Source organism: Euleptes europaea, chromosome 16 (assembly GCF_029931775.1).
Source record: "Euleptes europaea isolate rEulEur1 chromosome 16, rEulEur1.hap1, whole genome shotgun sequence".
In the NCBI taxonomy this organism is placed as follows: Eukaryota; Metazoa; Chordata; class Lepidosauria; order Squamata; family Sphaerodactylidae; genus Euleptes; species Euleptes europaea.
The window spans coordinates 46740094-46756075 of record NC_079327.1 but is presented as its reverse complement, the minus strand read 5'-3'; the positions used below and the strand labels follow the sequence as shown (position 1 = coordinate 46756075).

General features: G+C 44.0%; 1 protein-coding gene across 1 annotated transcript in view; it reads left to right on the top strand.

Annotated features, from left to right (window-relative positions):
* Window positions 1-1161: 1161 nt before the first annotated feature.
* The window catches only part of MAP3K15 (mitogen-activated protein kinase kinase kinase 15), a 101009-nt gene continuing 86188 nt past the window's right edge, over window positions 1162-15982 (top strand). The window contains exons 1-3 of the mRNA XM_056861742.1: window positions 1162-1224; window positions 14238-14377; window positions 15156-15179. Coding sequence (XP_056717720.1) covers window positions 14255-14377; window positions 15156-15179 — 147 coding nt within the window. The 5' untranslated portion in view covers window positions 1162-1224; window positions 14238-14254. The remainder of the gene's footprint in view (window positions 1225-14237; window positions 14378-15155; window positions 15180-15982) is intronic.

Sequence of the window (15982 nt, the reverse complement as noted above, 5' to 3'; positions counted from 1 at the left end):
TCGGGAACCACTGGCGTAGAGCTCGCATTCACCGAGGCGCCCACTTCTCCGCGCCCTGGTGGGAACCGAGCCTTCCTTCCAGGAAAAGGAGGCGGGGTCCTGTTGCCCCACCCACGCCCCCCACCCCTCGAGGCCGAGGGGTGTCAGAAGCGCCGCCGGCCGGGCCAGCAGCGGGGTCGCCTGAGGGCTGGAGCCGTGCGCCGCCTTCCCCGTCCTGTTGCCAGAGGCGCGAGGCGGCGCGCGCCACGAGTGCGTTTTGGGCCAGCCGCCGTGCTCCAGGCGGTCACCTGCAAGGGCAGAGAGCCCGCCCGCCCCATGGAAAAACATTGTTGTTAGTCTTTAAGGTGCTACTGGACTCTTGCCCTTTTTGACTATTTCCTTCCCATCCGCTTTCTCCCCTGTCCAGCTTTCACACCCAGACATAGTAATACGGAATACGATGGCATGAACGACTCTAGTCTTGCCTCTTCGTGCTCCCCCTAAGTAATCCCACGGCCCTCCCCGGGGTGGCGGCGGCAGGCACTGCCCACCTTGCGAACCCCTGGCGCAGAGCTCGCATTCGCCGAGGCAGCCACTTCTCCGCCGCCCTGCCGGGAACCGAGCCTCCTTTCCAGGAAAAGGAGGCGGGGTCCTGTTGCCCCACCCACGCCCCCCACCCCTGGACCCCTCGAGGCCGAGGGGTTTCGGAAGCGCCGCCGGCCGGGCCAGCAGCGGGGTCGCCTGAGGGCGCGAGGCGGCGCGCGCCGGGAGTGCGTTGTGGGCCGGCCGCCGTGCTCCAGGCGGTCACCTGCCAGGGCAGAGAGCTCGCCGGCCCTGGGCCAGGTGTTGCCAGCGGGCGCCAGGACTTTGTTTCGGGCCAGCCGGTCGCCTGCCAGGGCAGCGAGCTCGCCGGCCCCCGGCCCGCCCGCCCCATGGAGCCCCCGGCCGGCAGCGGCGCCCCAGCGGCGGGGGAGCCGCCGCCCGGCGCCGGCGGGGAGTGGGAGTGGGCGCAGCCGCCGGGCCCCCCGAGCGTCGGCGGGGAGCGGGGTCCGCGCTGCCTGCGGGCCGTGTACGTGCTCAACGACCCCCCGCCCCAGGGGGCTTCGGGGGCGCGGAGCCCCGAGGCCGGGGCGCGGCGGTGCCTGGCGCGCGCCTGCGAGGCCGAGGGCGCGCAGCTGGCCACCGTCCCCTTCGGCGAGCTGGACTTCGGCGGGACGGCCGTGCTGGACGCCTTCTACGACGCCGGTGAGCGGGGCGAAGGGCAGGGCGGGGCGGGGGGCTCGCCTTGGCTCGGGGCCCCTCTCCGGCCCAATGCGCCCAAGGGCCAAAACGCCCGGCCGCTCGAGCCGCCAGGATCGAGCGCACGGGCGTTTTCCAGCCAGGAAAGCGTTTTAAAATGAAAAATGTCAACATTGCACAGCCTTGCTTTCCAGTGCTCCTCCAATATTGGGCTGTAGGACCTCAAAAAACTGTTTAAAGCCCCATGAAGCCGCATTATAGGAAGTACTAAAGGGGCTAAAAAGTGAAGAGGCGCAAACATATGAAGTCAGACTATATCACTTGCGGTCGTTCATTTAGCAGTGGTTCCCAACCTTTTTTTGACCAGGGACCACTAGGACTTTTTTGTTCGGTGCAGGGACCCCAAGGTCCAAACTGAAAATTCCGAGAATTTGAAAATGAACTTTAATCATAACTGTTCGTTAAACATCAAGCTTAGAATAATATTTGAATAGAGAACTTTTAATTGAAAATATTAATTTATTATGGGTTTATAACTTTGTTTCGCGGACCTTAATTTAGTTCTCGCGGGCCCCTGGGGGTCCATGGACCCCTGGTTGGGAATCAGTGATTTAGAGCTCAAGTACTGAAGGATAAGCATGCGTTTTTTTAAAAAAAAAAATATTGTGACCTTCTAGCTCTTTATGGATATATTTTGTGTGCCTTATAAACTATTCATTAAGTGCTGGTATATAGAAATGAAACTTTCTTCCCACTTTGTCGTTCCCCACAAAAACTGGTTGACTGTCTAGAATGCAGGTAGCCCTGCAAACTCTGCCCGGGGGCTGAGGGTGGGGTGCGGAGCCTTCGGCTGGGGAGACTGCGCATCTGCGGAGCGGCCGAGCCAAGGCAAAGCCTCCCGTGCGTAAGTGCCGCTGCAGGAGCGGCCGGAGGCGTTGGGAGGCCCCCTCCCGCCGGCTGCGCCGCCTTCACGTAGTTTACGGACGGAGAGCTCGGGGGCACGCGCGGAGGAGCGCGCCGCCGCCTGGTTGGCCGGCCTCCTCCCGCTGGACACAGGGCGGCCGAAGCGCACGCGCCGTTCCCCGGCCGTCCTTTCGGAAAGGGAAGCCATGGGCGAGTTTCTGGAAACTTTCCCTTGCGGGGCGTTTGGTCCGGACGCTCCGTGGGCGCCACCACCGAGTAGCCCCCCGCCTCAAGACCTTTCGACCTCGGTCTGCGGCGAGGACAGCGGCGGGCTCCTGCTCCTCTTAGCCGTTGGGTAGAAGCGGGGAAAGTTCAAAGAGAAAGTGCCAAAGCTGAACATCAAGAAAACAAAAGTAATGGCTACAGGAGAATTACACAACTTTAAGGCTGACAAGGAGGAAATTGAAACGGTTCAAGACTTTCTATTCCTTGGCTCCGCCATCAACCCAAAGGGAGACTGCAGCCAAGAAATCAGAAGGAGATTGAGGAAGGGCAGCCATGAAGGAGCTAGAAAAGATTTTGAAGTGTAAGGATGCGTCACTGGCCACCAAGACTACATTAATTCATGCCATCGTATTCCCTATTACTATGCCTGGGTGTGAGAGCTGGACAGTGAAGAAAGCTGATAGGAAGAAAGTAGATTCCTTTGAAATGTGGTGTTGGAGGAAAGGGTTACGGATTCTGTGGACTGCCAAAAAAAAAAACAAATCAGTGGGTTATAGATCAAATCAAGCCTGAACTGACCCTAGAAGCTAAAATGACTAAACTGAGGCTGTCGTATTTTCGTCACGTCATGAGACGACAAGAGTCACTGGAAAAGACAGTCATGCTAGGAAAAGTTGAGGGCAGCAGGAAAAGAGGAAGACCCAACAAGGGATGGATTGACTCAATAAAGGAAGCCACAGACTTCAATTTGCAGGATCTGAGCAAGGCTGTCAAAGATAGGGCATTTTGGAGGACTTTCATTCATAGGGTCGCCATGAGTCGGAAGCGACTTGACGGCACTTAACACACACAAGAAGCGGGGATTTCTCAGTGTTGCGGTGCTAGGAAACAGAAATCTAGAAAGAGCTCGAAGGGACCTCAAGGGTCGTCTAGTCCAACTCACTGCACAACGCAGGACATTCACGACCACCTCCCCCAGTGACCTTTGCTCTATGCCCAGATGTTGACCTCTGCCTGGAAGCCCCTGTTCTGCCCAACGGTGCCAGAAATAAGAGCCCTGCGGAAACTGCATGTTTGGGTCAGGCGGTGGTGGTTAATCACCCTCTACCCAGGCCAGCCTGATCTCGTCAGATCTCAGAAGCTCAGCAGGGTCAGCCCTGGTTAGTATTTGGATGGGAGACCACCAAGGAAGTCCAGGGTTGCTGTGCAGAGGAAGGCACTGGCAAACCTCCTCTGTGAGTCTCTTGCCATGAAAACCCCAAAAAGAGGTTGCCATAAGTCGGCTGTGACTTGGTGGCACTTTACACACACACACACACACACCAATACAGAGGCGATAAAAACAGTGCTGACGCTGCATTCCATGCGTTCGTGTCCAACACATCTGCTGGGCTACATGCATTCTAGACAGTTACCAGTTTTCGTGGGGCAGTGCTGGAAGTCTGTTGCAGCAAAAAAAAAAAAATCTTATAGTGCCTTAACAGGTTTGTTATTAATTTTAAACTCTGTGTTTTAATTTTTTCACGTGTTCTACAGTATCAGTTCTGATCACAAACTGATCAGAATAAATGATAGTGACTGGCTCCTGCTGGTGTGATGAGGATACATAGAGTAATCACTGTGTATAATTAAAGAGTTATATAAAATACTTTTACCTTAGTTGGGCTCAGATCACATTCCTAAGCATGTATAAAAAACAGTCTACATTGACATATTTAAAGAAAAAACATGTTATCACTTTTTCTTTATTGTGTTGTACATTTCAATCAAACTCAAATTTGCAACATGTAGCTTTGCCTTGATACCTTACACTACAGAGATACTCTTTGCAGGCACTTAGATCTTATTATATGAACTCAAGAACTGCCTTGCTGTATCTCAGCAAGATCATCAATATTGTCCAGCATTTTCTTTCCTGCAGGAGCCAACCTTATGCCATCAGAGGTTTTCTAGGAGGGCATGAAATAACACCTATTGAGCCATCTCTGGCATTTAATACAAAAGGTTTTATTGAGCTATACTCCATCCTGCCTGATTCACGAGATAGCTGACAAAATATAAAAGGAAATACCAGAAAGACTAAAATATAAAATTGAAACTACAGTAATAAATCTGCCTATAAAACCCTCCAGTTAAAAACTAAAAGCCTGGGTAAAAAGAAGCTTTATAGCTGTGCATTTAAATAAAAGCAAGGCTCAGCTTTGGCAAAAGGCGGGGAACACAATCTCTTCACCATGTTGATGCTCGGCTTGTGGAACTCTCTACCAACAGAGACCGGCCCCCAACCTGACTTCTGCAGATGGGAGCTTGTTGAGAATGGCCTGTGTGGGAGATTTTGTCAGGCAGGAACATGTGGGAGGAGGTGACCTTTAGGTATCCTGTTTCCAGATAATTTAAGGATTTAAAGGTAATAATCAGCACTTTGAGTTGGCCCACAACATGATAGGCAGCCAGTGATTTTCTTTCAGGATTGGCGAGATGTATTCTCTGTAGCCAACTCCTGGTAATAATCTGGTCGCAACATTTAGTATCAGCATGGAGGCCAGGGCTGCTACCTTGGATGCCCCATGGCTTAGACCACCTTTGCCTGTTATATCTTCCAAAACAGGTTGTCTCCATAGTTCTCCAGTAGCTGTTGACAGATACCTGCTGCGTGAGTTTGTCTAAAAAGCATTTGGTTGGTGTAATCTTGCGCTGATAGAGAGGGAGAACTTAGTCTCAGAGGTTTAGAAGAAAAACTCTGCGCACATCTGAAAGTCTTGTAAAATAATTAGTACAATACAAGCTGAGACCTGTCGATTTCAATGGACATTTCCTGCCATTTCTGTCTCCCAGCCAACACTGCTCTTTTAATATGGGCTGAACAGTGGTAGGGAAAAGAGCCTACAGAATCCCAAATCAGACACCGAATGAGGAGCGGAGCTGCTGGGATAAAGGGCTGTGAGGAGAAAAGGTGGAACAAAGTCTTCCTCTTCCTTCTCTGCTGTCACTTTGCTCAAAACACAGTCTTAGCAATGAGGGTGCTGCCCATTTTGTTGGAGGACTGAGCAGGGATGAGTTTCACCCTACTTCCCTGGCCCACAGCGCTGTACCTATACCACTTTTTAAATTTTTATTTTTTATAAAAGAAGGCATGAAAGGAAAAAAGGGGTGAGGGGAAGAGTAAGAGTTCCACAATACAGTTTAAAAAATGAAAATACACAAACATATCAAACATATCAAACCACTTTAGCAGTTAAGCAAGTAGGGTCTTGCACTCTAACTCACTACTTCTTTCTGTTTGGCGCAAAGCTCTATTATTCTGTAACAACAAATAGGGAATTAGCATATCTACCCCTTAACTACTGCACTTTTTTCACATTGGGCTGAACGTCAATGCACATTTTGGTGTTCTGGGCCAGCTTTTTGTGCTGCTTATTACTTCAAAACTTGTATATCTGCATGGAATCTGTGGTATCAGATGCTGATTTAAAGAATAGTTGTATTAGCTTTTTTTACAAGTTTGAAACTAGTTTGACAAAAAGGATCTGATTCAAAGCCTATACCTGCCTCAATGTAAGGCTTTCCAGCCACCCTGGGCAATTCCCACAAAGTCACTCGCTCAGACGACCAATTCAGAAGCAGGTAACTTTATTAAGAAGCATCAGGTATAACTAGGCCCTTACACAGTCCGAGCTGCAAGTGCTCACCATTACAAAAGTGCAAGACTATAAACAGTACTACATTGCAGGTGTCAGTTTCATGTTTTGGGAACTAAACGATAACAGTACCCAGACTAGCCTAGAGAACATACATCAAAGGAGCTCGTTAGCTAAAGCCTGTGGAAGCCAAGGTCAGGAGGGGGGAGGGAACGGGTAGAGGAGAGCGAGCAGGACATTCCAGCAGAGGCCTACACAAGGAATACTACAGCAAAAGCCTGAACCAATATTCCAGCAAAGGCCTGAACCGCCGCTTTTATGGACAGAACAGAAAGAGAGACAGGGCCGTACCTCACACTCTTTGACTAATTTTATTCAAACCTAAAAATGCAAATGAAAAATTAGTTCTGTTAATTTTTGTTCACTGCTTTTCATCAGCAGCCCTAAGGTAACTAATAAGTTTACAAAGGTTTTTGAAAGAGGAAGGAAAACAATACTGGTGGAAGTGTAGAATCACAAAGCTAGATAGGAAACTAATTAGTCTGTTTGTCTTGGGACATTTATCCCAACCACAGTAAAAAGAAAAGTAAATATTTTGTCCAATTTAATAAAAAAAGACCCGTTTATTACTGTTTAACGTACTTGCAAAAAGTAATCTCTAATGCTTGATGCTGAGATTTTCAGTCAGGAAAGATTTTAAAATAAAAATGTAAACATTGCATAGCATTGCTTTCCAGTGCTACTCCAATATTGTGGCTGTATAACCTCAAAAAACTGTTTAAAACCCCATAAAACCACATTATAGGAAGTACTAAAGGAACTAAAAAGTGAAGAGGCGCAAACATATGAAGACAGAATATATCACTTGCAGTAATTCATTTAGAGCTCAAGTACTGAAGGATAAGCATGTGTTTAAAAAAATATTGTGACATTCTTGCTCTTCATGGATATATTTTGTGTGCCTTATAACTATTCATTAAGTGCTGGTATATAAAAATAAACATTTCTTCCAACTTTGTCATTCCTGAAAGATGGCTATTACCTTGACTCAGTCAATCTAGCCACCTGGATCCATGCCACAATAACATCAAGATTAGACTATTGTAATACACTCTACATGGTTCTACCTGTCACCCATGAACATACGTAGCTGCCTTATACTGAATCAGGCCATCAAGATCAGTATTGTCTTCTCAGACTGGAGTGACTCTCCCAGATCTCACGCTGAGATCTTTCCCATCACCTACAACCTGATCCTCGACTGGAGATACTGGGGATTGAACCTGGGACCTTCTGCATGCTAATAAGATGCTCTGCCATTTCAGCCATGGCCTCCTCCTTGCACTTGAAGTCAACCTAGACATTTCATTTGGTACTGAATCGCACAGCTTGGTTATTATCAGGAGCTAAATGGGATATGCACATGACACTGTTCCTCAGTCACTTGGTTGGCTGCCCATCAGCTACTGGCTTCAGTTCTAGGCCCTGCTTGGTCTTGGACCCTCGTATCTCCAGGACCACATTGCCTTCCTATGTTCTTCAATAGCTCTGCTCATCTGTTCAGGGCCTTCTTGCCCTGCAAACGGGCATGATCAACAACTGCCCAAACATGTGCTTTCTCAGTTATGGCCCCACCTTGTGGAATAGCCTGCCTAAGGTGGTCAGGAAAGCGTCCACGCTCCTGTCATTCTGCAAAGTATGTAAAACAGAGTTGTTCAGAGCTTTAATAGGGCTATACTATAACAGCTTACTTCAGGAAAGTGTTTTATGAAGGGAAATGGGCTGTGAGTTACACCACTATGTATAGGATTTGTTATGAGTCTGCATCACATATTACCCTGTTGTCATTTCATTGTTTCACTGATGTAATACCATTTTCCACATTATATCCACACTCTGTATCATGCCCAATATCCTATGCTCATTCAGATTTTGGTAATTGTAGTCCTAGTTAGAGATGGGAAAGCCTGGGGGGGAAATGGGAAAATTGGGGAAAAAACAGGTTTTTTCCTGTTTTCTCCCGGGAAAAAATGCCTTTGGAAAAAAACTCCCCCCTTTTTTTCCTTCCCCCCCCCCCCCGGCCTTCCCATCTCTAGTCCTAGTACATTGCTTGTCCAATGTCTCCTCATAGTGACTGTATTAACCTTCTTATTTTTTTGCCATGAAGTCACAACTGACTTATGGTGACCCCATAGGGTTTTCAAGGCAAGAGATGTTCAGAGGTGGTTTGCCATTGCCTGCCTCTGCATCACAACCCTGGCATTCCTTGGAGGCCTCCCATCCAAATACTTGCCAGGGTCAAGGCTGAGAGTGTATGACTGGCCCAAGGTCACCCAGCAAGCTTCCATGTCACGAGTGGGGAACTGAACGTGGGTTTCCCAGGTCCTAATCTGCCACCTTAACCACTATACCATGCTGGCTCTCTATATCAATCTACGCTGTGCTTATAGTCTGTTCATGTGCACTCTTATCTATGGTATAGTCTGTTCATGTGCACTGTTATCTATTTAGTCTGTGTAATCTGCTCTGAGTCCCAGTGAAAAAGGTGAACTATAAACACAGTAAATACATATTTAGACTGTACTACTGGTGCTTGCACAGGGAACTACCTTTACCTTTTAGAAGCACATCGGATAAAATAACCCTGAAAACTATGCCCTTTTATTCAAAAGCTTTCATCACTTATTTTGAATAATGGGTCTAGATCACTGGTTCCCAACCTTTTTTTGACCAGGGACCACTAGGACTTTTTTGTTTGGTGCAGGGACCCCAAGGTTCAAAATAAAAATTCCGAGAATTTGAAAATAAACTTTAATCATAACTGTTAGTTAAACATTAAACTTAGAATAATATTTGAATAAATATTTTTATAATAGAGAACTTTTAATTGAAAATATTAATTTATTATGGGTTTATAACTTTGTTTCGCAGACCTTAATTTCGTTCTCACGGACCCCTGGGGGTCCACGGACCCCCAGTTGGGAACCAGTGGTCTAGATGAATAGCCTGTATGAATAGTGACAGGGTCCAAGTTTGGAAAAACTGCCAAATGATTCTAATAGGATATATGGTAGAAGGAAATTACAACTCTTACATTGTTAAGAATGTTATGATGCAGTCTTTAAGCAGCATTACATCCTTCTAAGCCAGTGGTTTTCAACCTTTTTTGCTCCATTCCTCCCTTCCACCATTGTTCAGAATATAATTCCCTCCATCCCAACACAGTCATAAACTTCATTGAATGTAGCAGATTAAATTAAAAACAAACTACAAGTGTACAGATTGTACATAATCTACAGGACATCACAATTTGCTGAATAGAGGTCCCAATTCCCCCCAAGGAACCCTAAAATTCCCCCCGGGGGGGAATTTCCCTCTTGTTGAGAACCTATGTTCTAAGCCCATTGACTCCATGGATTTAGAATGGTATAATACTGCTTAGGTCTCCATGGTTGTTGGCATTTTGTGTCAAGTACCAAAGCAGATATCTGCCCAGTTGACCAATATTAATATTTTGCAAGCAAAAGACAAATCTGTATTGTGGACCAGTGTCATGCAGAAACTGAAAGAGAAAGGGTGGGAGAGAAATCAGCACAATTCTAGATTTTGTTTTGTCTGTTTAAGTTTACCTGAGGTGTGTAGATAAGCAGAGCAGCTAGTTGCAATGGAACCACTTTCACAAAACAGCTAAAAAGACTTACATGCATTATTATTATTGTTGTTGTTGTTACATATGACTTTCCTGTTCCAAATGCACAACATAAAATCAGATTATCAAATTAAAAAGAAAGAAAACCATCACAACAAGCATAGCATTATCAATATGCATAACACTGTATAGATAGAGTACAAGCCTACTATGGTCTTTCCACAAGGAGTAAAACAAAATTAGAGGAGGAAGGTGGAGATTAATGGGGGAAGAACATGCATTCTAGTTGCACATTCTTAGGGTCAGTTAGGGAAGGAAGGTAGTGTCAAAGGTTTCACAGAGAAGTTGGGATCTGTGAATGGATTTGATGGAAATAAGGCAGCATTGTGCAGGTTCCTGGAGATATGTAAAGGAGAGGAGGAAAGAGTCATTTGGAAGAACAATAGAGGGGTTGTGGAGGGCAAGGTAACAAATCCCATCTTTCAGTGGGTACTATCTCCATCCCATTAAAGTTAATGGCAATAATCCCACTGGATGGAATGGTGTGGGTTTGTATTCTCTCTAGGAATTAATAGCAAAAAGTACCAAAGTTTGTATTAAACATTATTCATTTCATGACAATAACACTGATGTTTCTTTGGGTATATTTAAAATACATCCAAATCTTATAATAATCAGAACACAATTTCTTAGCAAAGAAGATGACACATGAACATTGTAAATAAGCAAGGCAGCTATTTTAAGTCACTGATGAGTGTTCTACAAGAATGGTGATAGATGTAGTTTTGGGTACAATTGTAACTCAACACCAGCGCTAGTATATATTTAGGAATAGCGGTGTTTGACTCTGGCTGTTACTTCTTACTGCATGCTGTCTTCACAAAATTGTAGATAACCGAGGCCAAAAGAACACCATGGTTCTGTTTTGGTTTAACAGACATTTATTGTGCTAAATCAATACCAAGGTGGGTATAGTATCTTTGTGTACGTATGTGCAAAAATAGTTAGCTTTGAAGATTAATCATCGTACAGATATGTGTTGAGTTTTACATTCATGGGGCCAGTGTCTGCCGACAGAGCTTATCTATGTTTAAGTAAAGAAGACAGGGCAAGAGAGAAAAGTGAATTGGAACTGATAAGACAGGAAAGTACCTAAATAGGAGAAGAACATATTGTGGCAGAAATTGCCCTGAAAATGAAATTAATCTGCTTCAGAAAAACTTTATGGAGGAGTGAGTTTAGAGGTGGAAGATACTTTAAAAATGAGACTTGATGTCAGAAGGAATAATGCTGAATGGGAGCAAGAGGCAAAAAACACTGTGCAAAGGTACTGAGAAGAGGAATAAGGACCCTTTTCAGACATTACAAGTGCATGTAGTGGGAGCCTGTTAACTGCACGCTGTGCTACCTGCTAGCCTCCTTATACAGTATGTTAGGGTGTCGTGTTGTCTGAAAGGGGCAATGTATGGATTTTGCATGAACATACAGCTTTGGTACATACTACATGAAACACTGATTTTTTTAGGGTTCTGTTTCTAAAGCTGAAAATCTGTGCATTGGTCTTTTCAGACAACATGATGATCTATGCGCAGTTGGTAGCCTCCTGGTGTGCATAATTGTTATCATCTGAAAGGGGCTAAGGTGAGTTCAGTATGAGTTCAAGCATGTTTGTGACTGAAAACTGAAATCCCTATAGCTAACACATAAGGGCCGGCCCTCATGCAGTTAGGAAAATCCACATAATGGCCACAGCCATAGCTAACAGGAGATCCCTCCGCTTTGCAGAAAAATTTAATATTTCAAAATTCTAAAATTGTAAAAATAAATGAATAGAGGGAGCAGCCCTGTCCACAAAAACTAAAGAAGTAAATAGATAAATGTACATGCTTGGATTGATTGGCTCATAATTTGGTTTGGAAAAGTTGATAGTTTTGAATATAAGACAGAGATAAGACAGAATCATATGGTACTTTTTGATGTCAAGTGATTATTATGATTGTCTGTGAGTGTATCTTCACATGGTAAAAACAGATCTCATCTGGGTGTTGTAAAGTACCAGTTCTTTCCACATATATAAATGGAACAGAGTTGATGTGGCAAAAACCATAGACTTTTTATTGATTACCATATGACTATGATAAATATACTACAATTCTGTGTACACTGGCTTGGAAGAAAGTCTAGCTGAAATCAATGGGACTCATTTTCAAGAAAACATTCATAGGCTCTATCTGCATGTACATTTTTAATAATGCGGCAACAATCAAATCTGGTGTACTGTCTAAAAGTTGAGAAAATGTAAATAACATTTCCATTTCCAGTTTATAGGAACCGGTTCTCTTCATGAATGCGATTCAAATAAAATATTTTTGATAGTTCAAGGAAAGGAATTTGTACAGAAAGTGTCTCCAATTGTAATGGAATAATTTTTTTCTGGGCCAGAAGCATTCTTTTTTCAGAAATTCTTATAAACTAGAACTCACAAAGTATCAGATTCTTGCTCCATGTTGTTTTAATGGGACCAATCTCTCCCTGCCCTGTGAATTTATTCTTACAGTAACATAATGAAGATGGAATACCTTGAGATGGAACTATAAACATTGCAATCCTAAAGAGAATCACTCCAGCCTAAGCCCATTCATTTCAACAAGCTTAGACTGGAGTAACTCTGCATAGGACTGCACTGTATGCCTTGTGAGACTTGTGAGTAACTATGTTTTACTCTAGCATAATCCATGAAAAATCATGTGAGAATAAAATTTGTTAGCCCTAAATTGCAACTAGATTCCTATTTGTTTGTTGGCAATAGACTTACATAACTATCACTCTGGAATTCTATGCAGTAAACTATATTGCCTCTCAAATGTGATTTTGAGTTTTCGTGAGCTTTGTTTTAAGCTGTACTTATTGGACACTACATATTTTCACAGTACGTACAGAGTACTGGCTATCTTCTGACAGCAGCTGAAAACATCTGTGGGGCAGAGAACACGTTTCCCCACAGCATTATGTATGTCTTTTGGGTTGTGAGTGGGAGACAAGCTAATTTCTATTCCACATTTCTGCCTTCATGTCAAGCTGTGTCTCCTCCTCTTACATAATTGTAGCAGAAGAAGAAGAGTTGGTTTTTATATGCCGACTAGGGCTGTCGATTCGGTTCGTCCCGAACTGAAAAACAGCTGAATTTTCCCCGATTCGGCGGTTTCTAGTTCGGATGGAACCGAATTCAAAAATGTGGGAAAACAACGAGCCAAATTTGGCGAGTTCGGGCTGATCGCCGAATACATTTGGCAAATTCGGGGGCTCCGAATCAGCAGCATAACCATAAAGGCATTAAAAACACATTTGCGCCTTTCCGCAGCTCTGGGGGGGCCTGTTTGGAGGTAGAGGTCCCACAATTTAGCTTGAGGGGACCCTTCTTGCAAGAACCCCCAAGTTTTGTAAAGATTGGGTCAGGGGGTCCCGAGATATGGGGCCTGAAAGGGGTCACCCCAAAATCTCCAATTGGAATAAAGGCATTAAAAACACATTTGCGCCTTTCAGCTGCTCTGAGGTCTGGGGTCATGTTTGGAGGTAGAGGTACCAAAATTTCAGTGTAGCTTGAGGGGACCCTTCCTTCAAGAACCCCCATGTTTTGTGAATATTGGGTCAGGGCCCCCGAGATATGGGGCCCGGTAATGTTACTGAGATGGGGATCTTTGAATCCTGCCTAATATTTCAAGTTGCTGCTGTGATGTGGTTTCTAGAGATTGGTCAATGATCATGATTATCATTTCTTATTATATCACAATCTGGTTGGATGGTTAGATTATTTTAATCCTTTATTTTAACCTTTTGTTTAATTCCAAAATATGGTGCATTTTATATATTTTATACTTAATTGTATTGTATACTCTGTAGGGCCCTGGTTTGTTCATGAGGGATTTGTGTGATCTGTTTTCTATCGTGAGAATCTGTATGAGCTGTCTTCTGTATGCCTATTAAAGGTTATTGAATTGAATTGAATTGACAAACGGGCTTTTCTTGGGCCAGGGACCTCCAGTAGGTTTTGAGAACTAGAGCGCAACATCCTTGGGGGACGTAGTAGGAGAGGCGGTCCCACAGGTATAAAAGTCCCAGACCATTTAGGGCTTTAAAGGTTAAAACCAGAACCTTGAACCTAATCTGGGGAATGTATCCTAGAATAATAAATACATGTATGAGAAATATTAGAAGACTTAAAAACCTTCAAATTAAAGTATGTAATGTTTTTTCTGATTTATAAAATAAATGCAGTCTTTGTTCTTATAAAATGGATATTTTGCTTTTGGACATGAGCATTTTTTTTGTTATCTTCTGGGCATGGATTGGGGTCACTGGGGATGTGTGGGGGAGGTAGTTGTGAATTTCCTGCATTGTTTAGGGGAATTGAACTAATGACTCTGGTGGTCCCTTCCAACTTATTATTCTATGATCTGTTTTTTATGGTAGCTTTATCAGATTTTTGTATATATGTATTTTATTTATTTAAAACACTTGTATGCTGTCTTTCCACCCAACTTAAAGTCCTCAAGGCAATGAGCAATCAAACGGTGTTAAAATACAGATAAACATATATATTGCAGATGTTGCAGTAGTGGATATGAGTGATGTTTCCAGACAACCCTCCTTATTCTACCATCTTGGAGTGCGTGAAAGCTTTGATATGGCCAATAATGTTATACTCTACAATGACACTGATGCTGATACTGCTCAGTCACTGAAGGTAGGATTTCATTTATTCCCAAATTGGTTGTCATCATGTGTTGCTATGAACCACTTCATTTGCCTGTGTAACACTGTTGAGTTGAAAGAGAATATTCTCATGTGTTACAATACAGATGTACATGTGAAAGTTTATAAACTGTCATGACTCCAGGTACAGCAGCAAGAAGGGTCTTCCCGGGTAGCCTGGGTCTGGTCTGGGTCTTGAGTACAAGAGCTGGAGCCTTGTGAACTGGTTGATGCAGCAAGATCCCAGCAGCTCTCCCGGGACTTGATTGTCAACTAGGGCCAGAATCCACCAAAGGACTACATCCACTGGAACCAAGGTCTGGGCCAAGAGCTGGAGCACCAGCTGCAAGCCTGGCAATGTGTCTCTGCCAGACTACTTCTGTACAGGCCCACTGTTTTTGCTGTTCCTGCCAAGTTGCAGTGGAGCATGTTCTCAAGGGGCAATGGGGTCTGGATCTTAGGGAAACCCTGTGGTGCTGGGGGTCCCTGGAGCCTCCAGATCCAGCTCAGACTGAAAACCTATCTCTTCCTGGAGCTCTTCTGGGTCTTCCTCTGTTGAGTCTGAACCTGGTTCAGTGGGAGTCATGACATAAACAGTGACAAACGTGTTGTACCTTTAAGTTGAAACTAATGTGTTGTATCAACAAACTATGCATATTGTTAGGTGTATTGAGTATTCGACAGAGTTAGTCAGCTGGGTATATGCCATATATTTAAAATAACATTAATGTTACATTCCTTATACAAATTTCCCCACTTTTCTTTTCCAGGATATGGTGTCTCAAAAAAACACAGTAAGTATTTAATAGCCTATGTTTGTTTTTGAAGTGTTAATTTTTAACGAATTCTGTGCAAGGAAAACTCTTCCTTGGCACTGCTAACTTCAAATGTGCACAACAGGTATGCAGAGTTTGCTAATACGTATGGCTACAGTAATGTATTCAGTTATTGCATAAGAGCAGCCCTGCTGTTATCAGAGCAAAAGTTTTATCTAGTCCAACATCCTGCTTCCTATAGTGACCAATTGGCCTGAAACTGATGATATATATTGTCACAAATTGTGAATTTTAGTCGCAGGGATTTTTTTTTAGTTTTTCTTTTTTAATTGTTATTTTTAATATTTTTGTGTGTGTTTTTAACTCATGTCTTCCATGTCTAAGCTTTTTAGTATGCATGTACCCATAGACACTTACGTTTGTGACCTGTATTTTATTAACCAATGTATTTTCCTTCAGCATTTCAAATTCATATTTGTCTGTTTTAGAGAAAACAGCCTCTCCTAATTTGAATCATGTGTGGGATATAATGGAGAAGCACCTCCCCCTTTTGCTGTGGTCATTTTGTGTGTGTGTGTGCCTAATACCCAGAGCAGGATCGGATGGATTTTTCATTTGAACAAACCCTGAACTTGTTGGGGAAAGATTTACAAAGGAGGCATTGTTTTGGGCCAGATAGATCAGTATATCACTCTCTCTAGAACTCTACCACCCTTTCCAGGTCCCTATTTTCCAGAACCCCACCCTAGTGATTGTTGATTTCCTTATCCTCTGCCTTTGCTGCCCCTATGCTCTCTTCTATTGCCCCTTTCCCCATTCAT